The sequence below is a fragment of the Hypomesus transpacificus genome, chromosome 14 (genome assembly GCF_021917145.1).
Source record: "Hypomesus transpacificus isolate Combined female chromosome 14, fHypTra1, whole genome shotgun sequence".
Taxonomy (NCBI): domain Eukaryota; kingdom Metazoa; phylum Chordata; class Actinopteri; order Osmeriformes; family Osmeridae; genus Hypomesus; species Hypomesus transpacificus.
The window spans coordinates 8990683-9004120 of NC_061073.1; the positions used below are offsets into that span (position 1 = coordinate 8990683).

The 13438-nt window shown below is 43.0% G+C and overlaps 1 protein-coding gene across 3 annotated transcripts in view; it reads right to left on the bottom strand.

The window, feature by feature from the left end:
* The window catches only part of snrkb (SNF related kinase b), a 30687-nt gene extending 17500 nt beyond the window's left edge, over positions 1 to 13187 (bottom strand). Inside the window, exons 1-5 of one of the 3 annotated variants that reach the window (XM_047033719.1) lie at positions 13108 to 13187; positions 11679 to 12032; positions 4944 to 5080; positions 4331 to 4781; positions 261 to 402 (exon numbers count right to left, since the gene is read on the bottom strand). In XM_047033719.1, coding sequence (XP_046889675.1) covers positions 261 to 402; positions 4331 to 4781; positions 4944 to 5078 — 728 coding nt within the window. In that variant the 5' untranslated portion in view covers positions 5079 to 5080; positions 11679 to 12032; positions 13108 to 13187. Of the gene's footprint in view, positions 1 to 260; positions 403 to 4330; positions 4782 to 4943; positions 5230 to 11678; positions 12033 to 13107 lie in introns of those variants that run through there. The other 2 variants (XM_047033718.1, XM_047033721.1) reach the window with 2 other exon arrangements.
* Between the last annotated feature and the right edge of the window lie 251 nt (positions 13188 to 13438).

Below are 13438 nucleotides of genomic sequence, written 5' to 3' on the forward strand. Positions count from 1 at the left end.
CTCCAGACACAAGGGGGTATCAAGTTACTAACTTACATCTAGGATGCTCCCTCCCCTCCTCCCTTCTCCTTTCCACTCCCGCTCACCTATCCTCCCCCCTCCCCCATCCTCCCTCCATTCCTCTCCTATTCCCCATCCTCCTCTCCTCCCTCCATTCCTCTCCCCTCCATCACCCATCCTCCCTCCTCTCCCTTCCTCCCTCCCTCCCCCATCCTCCCCTTCATTCAGCATCCCCCCTTCTCTCCTCCCTCAGTACCTACTCTTGGCAGTGTTGTGAGACGTGTGTGGGCGTGGCATAGCGACAGTCCATGATCCTGATGAGCGTCTCGCTGTCATTGAACTCCTGGAAGGGTGGGTGCCCACACACCAACATGTATAGAATCACCCCCAGAGACCAGATGTCTGAAATACACACACATGTATATATATCATTATAATCATCTTGTCTATTCATTTATATTTCATTTTGTTCATTATTTATCCGGACAGAGATCATCTCCATCCATTTCCTTAAATACTTTTTTTTTACCCTACACTGTAAAAATTAAATACAAATTACAGTACTTTTTCTGTAAATTATACATGTTTTTTTCTGAATAATAGGAAATACAGATAGAAAGACAATGGCAAAATGTACATTTATATATTTCGATTAAAATTAGAGCAACATATTGTTACTTAGGGAGTCAGGTGGCTGAGAGGTTAGGGAATCGGGCTAGTAATTTGAAGGTCGCCAGTTCAATTCCCAGCCGAGCCAAATGACGTTGTGTCCTTGTGCAAGGCACTTCACCCTACTTGCCTCGGGGGAATATCCCTGTACTTACTGTAAATCGCTCTGGATAAGAGCATCTGCCAAATGATTAAATGTAAAAATACACTAACATTTCTGTTTTTTTACAAATATTAATAACATTTTCAATAATAGACATAGGAACCTTGAATTATGAACTGAGCTTGCGTCGTTGACGGCATGCAATCCCAGCATGCACCAGTCAATATCAAAGACTACAAAAGCCTGCAAAAGCCTTTTTGGGGCCATCTCGTTGTTTATGATCATTGACCAATGCACTTTTAGTAAAGCTCTCTCTTGGAAGTCGCTTTGGATAAAAGCGTCTGCTAAATGACTTAATGTAAAGACTCCAGAGTAAGTCAAAGGAAAGTTGATTAGATAGTTGTGTAGCGGCAACGCTCCTGTTACCCAGAATGCGCCACGGCAAGCTGAAAAGCTACAAAGTTAAAGGTTTAAGCTTAGTTAGACAAGCATTGTTTGAAGTATTGTTGTTGTGTTCGTTCTGTTTTGATATGTGTAATGTGATGGTGTTAGAGTTAGGGCTCTGGTGAAGTTTTCACCCTGAGTGTGAATGTTATCCAGTTAGATGGCGATCTAACCTGTCTCATAAGACAAACGTGTGGCGAGCAATATTCCTCTTCAATTCGTACAGCTAGCCGGCGTTACAGTTGTAAATATCTGGATACTGATAACAGCATCTGGATGCTGTATGTTGTGCACACAACTTTTTTTGAATTAACATGTTAAATCGTGATATCGTGTTTTGGCTTTAATGAATATTTTTACTTATTGAAAATGCTGTATTTTTACATTGAAGTTTAATTAATAAAAGTAGTATTTACCGGTAAAGAACAGCCTCTAATGTAATATAACAGATATATCTTGTAAATGTGGTACAGGAAAATTACAAAATTATTATTAATTTTTTCACTGTAATTTAATGGGTTTAATCCGGCGTCCCAGATGCCAGATTGTTCCTGTTTTTCTACAACGTTTTTTTTACAGTGTACTATGTGACTCTGAAACCTTCCTCTTTACTTGTCATATAACCCCTACTAGTGTTGGACTGTATGCCGTATCCGGAATCCCGGAGCACTGGTACCTTTGCAATTCCTTGTTCACGCAGCCACTCTAGACTGTATAGTCACACAGTGTCCACACAGGATAGACCTTGAGACAGTTTAACCTCTCACCTACTCAATAACAAACAGATTCACACACAATGTCCACATGGCCTTCGCTTGTGCTGACACATTCTCTGTTCCTTTCCTGTCTCCTCCCCTTCCTCAGGATTGGGCAAGGGCCGAAGTAACCACGGTAACCTGAAGTCTCTGGGAACTTGCCCAGAACATCCTGGACACAGAACATGGTGACCGGTTCATCAGAGAGGAAGTGAGGAGAAGAGGAGAGAGAGGAAATGAGAGGAGAGAGGAGAGAGAGGAGAGAGAGGAGAGAGAGAAGAGAGGAGAGAGAGAGGAGAGGAAAGGAGAGAAAGGAGAGGAGAGAGAGGAGAGAAAAGGAGAGAGAGGAAAGGAAATGAAAGGAAAGGATAGAGAGGAGAGGAAATGTTCTATTCTAAGAATGTTCAGCCTTCTGACCCTTCCTTTCCTCCTCGTGCATGTTTCTGAGGTCTGGGACAGAGATTGTGTTCTAACTGCCTTCACACACACATCTACAGACACAGTTTTGTTCTGGGGGTATTAGCTACACCCACAGACCCTCCACACACACGGGTTATTGCATGCTACTTTCTTGCATAATTGTTATTTTTTTAAGACATCAAACTGTACACAATGTTCCTCAGACTTTTCCTAGCCTACATTGTCCCATATAAACTTTCACACACACATACACACACCCTACAAAAACACACACACATTTGAGCATGGTCAAGCATTGATCCGTGTCACACAAATTGTACATTCACATGTATGCATTTAGCAGACTCTTTTATCCAAAGCGACTTCCACATCCTTACCACACATACTTATGTTGCACAGGCAAGGCAGCCACAAGCACACAAGTGAACACACACAGACAGCTACACAAGCACACAGGGCAGTGTTACACTCGGGCATTAAAAGTCTCCTGAAATGTCTCACTTCTGAATTCAGTGAATTTAGTTAAATCCTGAACCAGACCCTGAATGGGACCTGTCTGGGGGAATACTTCAAATACTACACAACATACTACCTTTACCATACGTAGTATGCTAACAAGATGCTAACAAGAGATACTACGTTACTTATGCTACACTATATTGTACACTGTAAATACTCTTCTGCAAACACAAGATACATTCACACACCAACACATACACAAAACAACACACACACAAACACACATACGCACCAACACATACAACACACACAAGTACTGCTTTCTCGTTTTAAGGACTCCCGCACACACAGACAGGTTATTTGTACTTTCTCTACATCTGAAAGGACAAGAAAGAATGGTTGATATATGGAGCGTGTGTTTGTGTGTTTTGAGTGTGTTTATATGTGTGTGTTGACAGTATGTGTGTGCATCTGTGTATTAGGGGTGGAACGGTACACTGAAGTCACGGTTTGGTTCGTACCGCGGTTCAGACATCACGGTTCGGTACGAGTTCGGTACAATGGGGGGAGAAGCAAAACAAAAATGCAGAAGCAGGGCTCAGTTCTACAGACACGGCCCCTGTATGAGCAGCACACAAGCACTCACCTAGCTGAGAAGCTACAGAAGGTCGTGGCAGAGTAGAAACTAGAGAGGCCTGGAAATTTGTCATTTATTGGGTGTGTACAATATCAGCACACGTTAGCAACAACTCATAGATACTACGCTCTGGATAAAAGCGTCTGCTACACTAAATGCACGTTCTAGTAAGACAGCAATATCAGCGAGCCCTCAGCATTAGTACCGCAGCTAAAAGTCTAGGAAAGTTTAGGCTATTTTTCGCTAAACTTACACTACGAACATTCATATTTAGCACTAGCGTTGCATAGGCTACGTCTTTAGTGCTGCTGCTAGCTATCTCTGACTCACTCAGGCACAGCTCGGCTACACAGGTGGTGGCGCCAATCAGTTTCAGAGCTAAAGCGGGGCTACAGATTGTCCCTAAAGAACACGAATATCTTACAGTAGTTCCGCATTACATCAATTAATTTGCACGCAAGTTTTATTCATTTTTATACCGTGTATTCTCCGTGCAATTTCACGAGCCGAACCGTGAAGCCCGTACGGTTCGGTACGAATACATGTACCGTTCCACCCCTACTGTGTATGTGTTGACATTATGTATGTGTGTTGACATTATGTGTGTGTGAGTTGACATTATGTAATTGTGTGTGTTGACAGTATATGTGTGTGTGTGTTAACAGTATGTGTGTGTATATCAGTGTATGGTTAGGGGGCATCGCACTCCTCCTCCTCCCCCTCATCCCCCCTCCCCTCCTCCCTCCCTCCCCAATCCTCCCACCCCCCTCCCTCCTCACCCCCCCCTCCCTTCCCTCCTCCTCCCCCCCCCCTCCCCTCCTTCCTCCTCCCCCCCATCCTTACCCACGGATGGGGCATCGTATGCCTCCCCCAGAAGGATCTCAGGGGCAGAGTAGGCCAGGGATCCACAGCTGGTGCTCAGCATGGCGCCGGGCTGGAAGAGGCTGCTGAAGCCAAAGTCTGTGATCTTGACCCCCTGGTGGTTGAAGAGCACCACGTTCTCTGGCTTGAGGTCGCGGTGCACCACATGCAGACGGTGACAGTAGGCCACGGCGCGTACGATCTGGGCAAACAATACCCTGGCCACGCCCTCGGCCACGCCTCCCTCGTGGCGCAGGATGTAGTCATACAGGTCCCCCCCGTCGCCCAGCTCCAGGATGAGGTACAGCCTGCAGGGCGTGTCAATCACCTCGTACAGGCGCACCACGTTGGGGTGCTGCACCAGCTTCATGCAACGCACTTCTTGTAGGAGGTGGCCTGTTGCCATGGCGTCCAGCTTGGTCTTGTCGATTACCTGGGTGACGGGAATTATGATTATGCTCTTATTGTTTTGAAATAATCCCTCCATCTGGTACTATAACCTATCTATGTTTCAAAGCTAAGAAAGACCTATGCAACACTACCCTACCGTGCATTCTACTCTATATACCGGCACTTTACCTACAGTCTGTCGTACCTTGATGGCCACCAGCAGGCCAGTGACGACGTGTCGTGCCAGTTTGACCACAGCAAAATGGCCTTTACCTAGCGTTCGGTCCAGCTCGTACATGCCAGCAATCTGATCCTCGGGACCACTCCTGCAGGCTGCCATGACTGGGACAGGGGTTAGGAATAGGGGACAGGGAAAGGAGTTAGGGACAGGGTTAGGGGACAGGGGTCAGGGGACAGGGGTCAAGGAATGGGGTTAGCAGATAGATGGGGAGGGCTGTGAGGGGCGACTAGAGCAGGACCTTATGTAGTACCTGTTGAGACAGAGCGGGGAGGAACCAGGTCAGATACAGGCCATGCAATGCACTCTTTCACAGGTAAATACACAGGTTGTTACAGATAGACATGTTTTACACAAGTCATGCAGGTGCATACTGGTCAGTCTGGATAAATAATGGCGTAAAGAGGACATGGATACAGTTACTACAAAGACTTTCCATAGGGTTAGGGTTAACCCTCTTACACTGTGTGCAGTCAACATCTATTACACAATTCACATTACACAAAAGCTATCAACATGTTGGTTGGTATTTTACATATTGTAGATCTGACATTACATTTACATTTAGTCATTTAGCAGACGCTCTTATCCAGAGCGACTTACAGTAAGTACAGGGACATTCCCCCCAAGGCAAGTAGGGTGAAGTGCCTTGCCCAAGGACACAACGTCATTTGGCAGAGGGGGAATCGATCCAGCAACCTTCTGATTACTAACCCGACTCCCTCACCGCTCAGCCATCTGACTCCGATGACATTACAAAACATGTCATTACTTCAATCAGTCACAAGACCTATTTAGTCCTTATACACACAAACACTGGCAGTCACGGGCAATTCGCTTTTTCTGTAAAAGTAACAACACAGTGGCATACCCTGATGCTGTGGTGCTGATGTCCATCAGCACTTCAAAACCAACTTAAAATGTATGTTATAAGTGTGTGTCTTGTGGGTTTGTTTTATGTTTTTACTCGGTACTAATTTAATTTGGTGCATCGAATGGTGACATTTATGTTCTAATCTGTACATGCTCCATCTTAAGTAAAAGTGTCTAACTACCCTAGCCTCGTCTAACTACCCCAGCTGTGTCTAACTACCCCAGTTTTATTCAATTACCCCAGCCTTATTTAACTACCCCAGCCTTATTTAACTACCCCAGCCTTATTCAACTACCCCAGCCTTATTTAACTACCCCAGCCTTATTCAACTACCCCAGGCTTATTCAACTACCCCAGCCTTATTTAACTACACCCGCTCAGTCCAAAGTTATACCCAAAGGGGGAAGTGTTCTGATGTGCACATTTATAATAACAACACACACACATTCATAATAAAAACACACACATTTATATTAACAACACACAGTCTCAGACAAACCATGCAGGGTTCCAGACTAGTCAGCAGAACAGTCTCCCATGTCCAGTCTGCTGTTGGGAAGCTGCTAGTTCAGAAGAACCAAACACCAAGGAACAGGCCATGTGAGGCAGGCCCGCAACACTGGGGACATTCCTCACTAGCACAAGGGCATGGACAGAAATACATACGGGTACTTATACACAAAGGCAGACACAAACATATACAGATGCAGACATGCACATACAGTAGACGCATGCACACCGACAACAGCTTGGATGACTCATCTCTCTCTCCATTAAAGGAGGGTGGGGGGAGGAGAGGGGGGAGGGGATGAGAGGAGAGGAGAAGAGAGGGGACACACTAGGTATGATCTCATATTCTATTCTGTTCCCATCATGCAATATTCAGCATGGTGAGGTCACCGTGGGAACTAAGGAACAGAGAGGAGGGAGGTAGGAGGAGGGAGCCTGAGACAGAGAGGAGGGAGGTAGGAGGAGGGAGAACTTAGAGGCAGGAAGAGAGACAAGAAGACAGACAGGCAGACAGCAAGGTAGGCAGACAGACAGGTAAGTACACAGGCAGGCAGACAAGTAGTCAAACAAACAGACAGACAGGTAAGAACACAGACTGGCAGGCAGGCGGGCAGGCAGGGAAATTGTCTCTCTTTCAAATTCCCTCAATTATCATCAAGCAGATTTAGACAGGTCTTCACTCCTGTCTGGGTAGAAAAACATTTCCACTGCTCAGATTCAGATTCTCATTATCTGGAGAGGATGGGGAGAAAACTAGAGAGGGTACAATTTCTGGGGAAATTGTACAATTTCTGAGGAAAATGTGGGGTGTGCTTGCGTAAGTTGCAGAAGGGTGTGTTTACAGGCTGTGAATATCAACACCCTGTATTTTTGTATGCCCTTTGACTGGTTAGCTATTGCAACTCCCACAAAGTAGAAGTCTAGTAGTTAGCTAGCTCTACAATTTACTGGGGCTAGGTCTGAATCTAGGAGCAAAACGGAGCACAGCTGCCAGGGTATATGCAGGTAGAAACGCTAGTGCTAAATCACTATTTAGCTGGTCGGCTCCGTGACGCCGGGTAAGTAGGGCTCATGAGTCTGCTTTCCTAAAGAACGAAGGGATAACCCACTTGTCTAGCATATTAAGATATGTTTGTAGGTACCTAGCGAAAAGTAGCCTCAGCTTTCCTCGATTTTTAGCTACGGTACTAATGCTAAGGGATGGCTGATATTGCTGTCGGTCGTACTAGAACGTCATATCTATGCGACGTTGCTAACGTGTGCGGACGTTGTGACGTTAGGATAGCACTGAGGTACCAGACATACACACAAAAAAATCAAACACACATACAAACTATTCTAGCTGGCTCTGATCTGACCTGACAGACAAACAGACAGACAGGCAGACACCACACAGACAGCGTAAACACGCTAAAAACCTAACCCTAACCCAAGTTTCACCACGTCCTGTCTCTTTCTGCCTGCCTCCCTGTCTGTCTTCCTGTCTCTCTCTGCCTGCCGCCCTATCTGTCTTCCTGTCTCTCTCTGCCTGCCTTCCTGTCTGTCTTCCTGTCTCTCTCTGTCTGTCTGCCCTTGTATCTGTCTGTCAAGTCAGGTCAAACCAGAGCCAGTTAGACCAGATCAGGCTACACTGTAAAAAAAAAAAGTAAAAAAACAGGAACAATCTGGCAGCTGGGACGCCAGATTACACCCATTAATTTACAGTAAAAAAATGTTTTTTCATTAACATCAATTAACCATAAAATAATTGTAATTTTCCAGTACCAAATGTACGAGATATATCTGTAATATCACATTACAGGCTGTTCTTTGCCGGTAAGAATGACTTTTATTAATATTACTTCTCTGTAAAAAACTTCATTTTTAATAAATAAAAACAATGAATAGAGCCTAATAAAGTTATAATGATTTAACATGTTTATTCAAAGCAACTCATGTGCCCAACACACAGTATTCAGATGTTTTAATAAGTATCCAAATACTACAGACATTGGCCGGGTTTCCCTGATTCGTTAAGAAGCTCTTAACGCTAAGAGCTTCTTAGGAGCGTTCTAACAACGCTCTAGAATATTCTTAGAACGTTCTTAAGATTAAGAGTTTCTTAACGGGTCTGGGAAACCCGGCCAATACCGGCAATCCAGATTACACCTGTAGCGCCGGCTAGCTATACGATTTGGAGAGCATTATCTCGTTGCAAATTTATTCAAATGACAGGTTAGACATGGATCTAACTGGACAACATTCACATTCAGGGTGAACACTTAATGTATCCAAACTACAGACCAACACATTCCACATATCAAAACAGAACGAACACTACAACAAAACTCCAAACAGTACTTATCTAACTAAGTTTAAACCTTTAACTCAGTAGCTTTTCAGCTTGCCGCGGGGCGTTCTGGGTAACAGGAGCGTTGCCGCTACACAACTATCTAATCAACTTTCCTTTGTCCTACTCTGGCGTCTTTACATTTATTCATTTAGCAGACGCTTTTATCAAAAGCGACTTCCAGGAGAGAGCTTTACTATAAGTGCACTGAGGCCTGTTCCATAAAGCGAGTTTACCAAATAAGCCAGACTAATGTCAGTTAGTCTGACTCATTTCTTGTTCATTCGGTTCCATAAAGCTAGCTCAACGTAGTTCGAACTTGGTTACTATGGCAACTTGGTATTGTGTATTAACTAACTATGGCTTACTATGGCTGCGAAACTAGTCTGGTCAGGCTCAGACTAACTGTCGGGCTTAGCGTCACTTGGTGCTTAACCAGACGTTCCTGTAACACCGACCCAACGGGAAAACGATGTTTACCACGGATATTCTAATTTTCTTAATCTCATCAGTTCAATATGTTCAACATTGATAGAAATCAACTTAATTAGCCTACAACATTTAGCCTAATGCTAGCCCCTGGTCAATGATCATAAACAACGTGATATAGCCCCAAAAACGCAGATAGGAGTTATATGACCTCAAACATGTTCTAAGGGCAGAAAGGAAATTTATTGGTTTACAGATTCAACCAATGAAATTGAAGGAGAGGCGGGCTCAAGACGTTTGAATTGTGTAGGGGAATCGGACATTTGAATTGTGGAGGAATCGTCAAGATTGGAATTGTGTTTAAGTGAATATTTTATTAAAATTCAACAAACCCTGACGTTTACAAAGATAATTGGCAAACATTAATTCACAGAACTAAGTATCATCTTATCATGCATTTTGATTTGACTCCTTCATCAATCGCACCAAAGCTGCTCATGGTGTAACGTTTAATAGTAAAACGTGCATGTTAGCCCACTTTTTATAAAGTCATTGTGCGACAACATAATTGCTTCAGATTTCCATGACATTTCATTTATTCATACATACATTTATACAACTTATTCATCTCCTGCTCTAATGCTGCAAGATAGCGCTGTGCTATTGTTAGTTAACTAGCGCTTCTCTCAGGGCAGGAGTGCGCAAGGTTTGTTTCCTTTCGTTCCTTTACTTTCTTTAACTTTTGCCTTATAAAAAGTAAAACATCAAATTAAAAACTAAATGTAAAAAAAGTTAAGTTACAAATTAAAGTTATACATATAAGCATACATGTCCTTAATACTTTGTACAGTAGATAAACCTATTGCCCACGAGTTCCTGCCCTGAGAGCAGCATACTTCAAACCTATGGCACACTGCTGCCCCGAGAGCAGCATAGTTCGAACCTATGGCACATTCCTGCCCTGAGAGCAGCATAGTTCGAACCTATGGCACATTCCTGCCCTGAGAGCAGCATAGTTCGAACCTATGGCACATTCCTGCCCTGAGAGCAGCATAGCTCGAACCCATGGCGCACTCCTGCCCTGAGAGCAGCGCATAGTTCGAACCTATGGCGCATTCCTGCCCTGAGAGCAGCAAAGTTCGAACCGATTGCGCACTCCCGCCCTGAGAGCAGTGCTAGTCGACTAAAACTAGCACAGCGCTATCTTACAGCGCTAGAACAGGAGATGAATAAGTTGTATAAATGTATGTATGAATAAATGAAACATCCCGAAGATCTGAAACAATAATGTCGTCACATAATGACTTTATAAAAGCGGGCTAACAAAGCACGTTTTACCCTAACGTTACACCATGAGCAGCTTTGGTACGATTGATGAAGAAGTCAAATCAAAATGCATACGATAAGATGATTATTGGTTCTGTGAATTAATGTTTGCCAATTATCTTTGTAAACGTCAGGGTTTGTTGAATTTTAATAAAATATTCACTTAAACACAAAGGTCTTGACGATTTCCTCCACAATTCAAATGTCCAATTCCCCTCCACAATTCAAACTTCTTGAGCTCGCCTCTCCTTTTAATTTCATTGGTTGAATCTGTAAACCAATAATTTTCCTTTCTGCCCTTAGAACATGTTTGAGTTCATATAACTCCTATCTGCCCCCAAAACGCTTTTGCAGGCTTTTGTAGTCTTTGATATTGACTGGTGCATGCTGGGATTGCATGATGGAATGAAAGCAAATATCTGCAAAATAACTGTTAAAGTAGCTAGTTTTGATAAAGTGAAGTTGTGTGTTTAAAAAAAATATCTTGTGAAAATGTTATAAATATTTGTGAAAACTGAAATGTTTGTGTATTTTTAGGTAACAACATTTGGCTGTAATTCTTATGTAAAATTATAAATTTACAGTTTGCCATTGTCTTTCTACCTGTATTTCCTGTAATTCAGAAATACAGAAAAAAACACGTATTAATTTACAGAAAAAGTGCGGTAATTTAATTATTATTTTTTACAGTGTAGGCTAGGATAGACCATACCAGGCTAGGCCAGGATAGACCAGACCAGATCAGGCTAAACCAGGATAGACCAGACCAGATCAGGCTAAACCAGGATAGACCAGACCAGATCAGGCTAAACCAGGATAGACCAGACCAGATCAGGCTAAACCAGGATTGACTAGATCAGGCTAGTCCTGATAAAAATGAATTCCTTAAGTTATGTTGAAGTTAAGAACAGTTTAGAAAGTGTTAATCAACTCTACAAACTAGCAGGTGGGCTTATATTTATTGTTTTAAAACTAATTACTCCGTCTGAAAATCTAATTCACACCAAATACACGCATTCTGCCAGCAGAGGTCTACTCTTGACCGTTATCACTTTCCTTGGTAAACGTCCACTCCACTGCAGTACCGAGGTGATAAATACGCATCTACACCCCTGATGAAATGCACAACAGGGCCATGGTAACATCACACTGCCTCAAACACGTCCAATAAAAATGCCCTGCTGAACACGGCCGGTTTCTAAACATACCGACACACGGCAAACAGAGAACTTACCATCGTCAATACAGATGTTGTATCCTTTAAGTAAAAGTAGCGACGACCCACAGCGAACAGCTCTGCACTTTGTTACAAGCTACTGATTAGTCAAAAACACAATTGATTTCAAGTCATCAATACAACCGGATTCTATTAACTAATATTCTATAAACTGCACTTGCAGTCGTTCCGGCATCTCCGTTAAGACAAAGCAACAGAGATGCTTTCTGAGCGCGAGCCCTAGCTCGTGTTGTTCTCAGTGAGTCTCTTATGCGGTGCTCGCGCAGTCTCCTCGCGCTGAACGGCTCTGAAAGCTGCTGGGCTCTGACGTCAATGCATTCCAGCTTGCTCTCCCTCCGGCCCATGGTGTGCCTTGTAGAAAGAGAGAGAGAGAGAGAGAGAGAGAGAGAGAGAGAGAGAGAGAGAGAGAGAGAGAGAGAGAGAGAGAGAGAGAGAGAGAGAGAGAGAGAGAGAGAGAGAGAGAGAGAGAGAGAGAGAGAGAGAGAATAATAGACTTCAGAAGGCTCTTACGCAACTAGTAAGCGCGTTTATGATTGAGTAGGCGGGAAAAGCAAGACACATAATTAACCATACGCATTCTTTACATATTTGCCTGGTCCTCTGGGCTGAGAAAGGTTATGGGAGGGGTTAGATGGGCTCAGTGAGGGTTAGGTTTACTTTTTAAATCCTTTAAATAGTCACCATTAATATGGTAGTCCTGAATTCACTTCAGATGGTGAGTAATACTCTCAAATGAGTGTATGAGTGCAATACTGTAATCCCGAGGACACAGGAGTACTGTTTAAACAGACAACTTTCTATAGCCTACAACTATAAGGCGAGTGAATGCTTCTATTGAATGTTAAGAATGGAACAAATGGAACGATTGAAGGAACAACCCACGGGCCCTAGTCAGGATAGTTAGCACTGCAACAACACTTCCTGTTTGGATTCCCATCACTGTGTGTGTCTGCTCGTGTAGGCCTGGGTATTTTAAAATGTTGTGTGTATTTTTGGTAGTGGATATTTTGTATATTTGTATTTTTTCCCTCTTGTATTTGTATATCTAATATTTTGTTTGGGTAACTTATTCTTTTTAATTATTATTTCATATTTGTTTTTCTTGCCTGCTCCAACTGAAATGTCAATTTGGGGATCAAGAAAGTAGGCTACCTACTACTATTAGTACTACATGCACACACAGTTAGGGGTTAGGGTTGGGTTAATTATGGGTTATGGTAACCCTAATTTATGAGTTCATTGTATATGGGATTTGTTTGGATATTGTTCTGACCTAAACGTTTAATCATTTTTGTGTCAATAAAATAACTAACTCGTTTTTAGTTTGTGCGTGTGAGTTTTTACGTGTCTGTCTCAAAACACGCGCGGGCAAATGCACACACGCATACATACATACATACACGTACACACACACATACACACTCACTTTCCGTAGCAGTTTCAAACTTGGACCGTTGATTTTACATTAGACCCACCCAAAAACTTCTCAACAAAGCAGATTCCCTTTGGAACACCGCAGCGTCATCTACCGGTTGTATTTAAGGACAGGCAATCTTAAATTCGCGTTTGCAAATGTCATTTATTGTCTAAGGTAACTCAAGTTTTATGATAAATAAAATTGGGCAAAACACGATATTCTATACGGTGACTTAGCTCTTCCAAAAGTGTAGACCCTAACGCTATATGAGTCAGGCTACAGCACCTCATATAATGCTACATCGCACACCTGAAACTTGGACTAGTTCGATTTTCGTTTT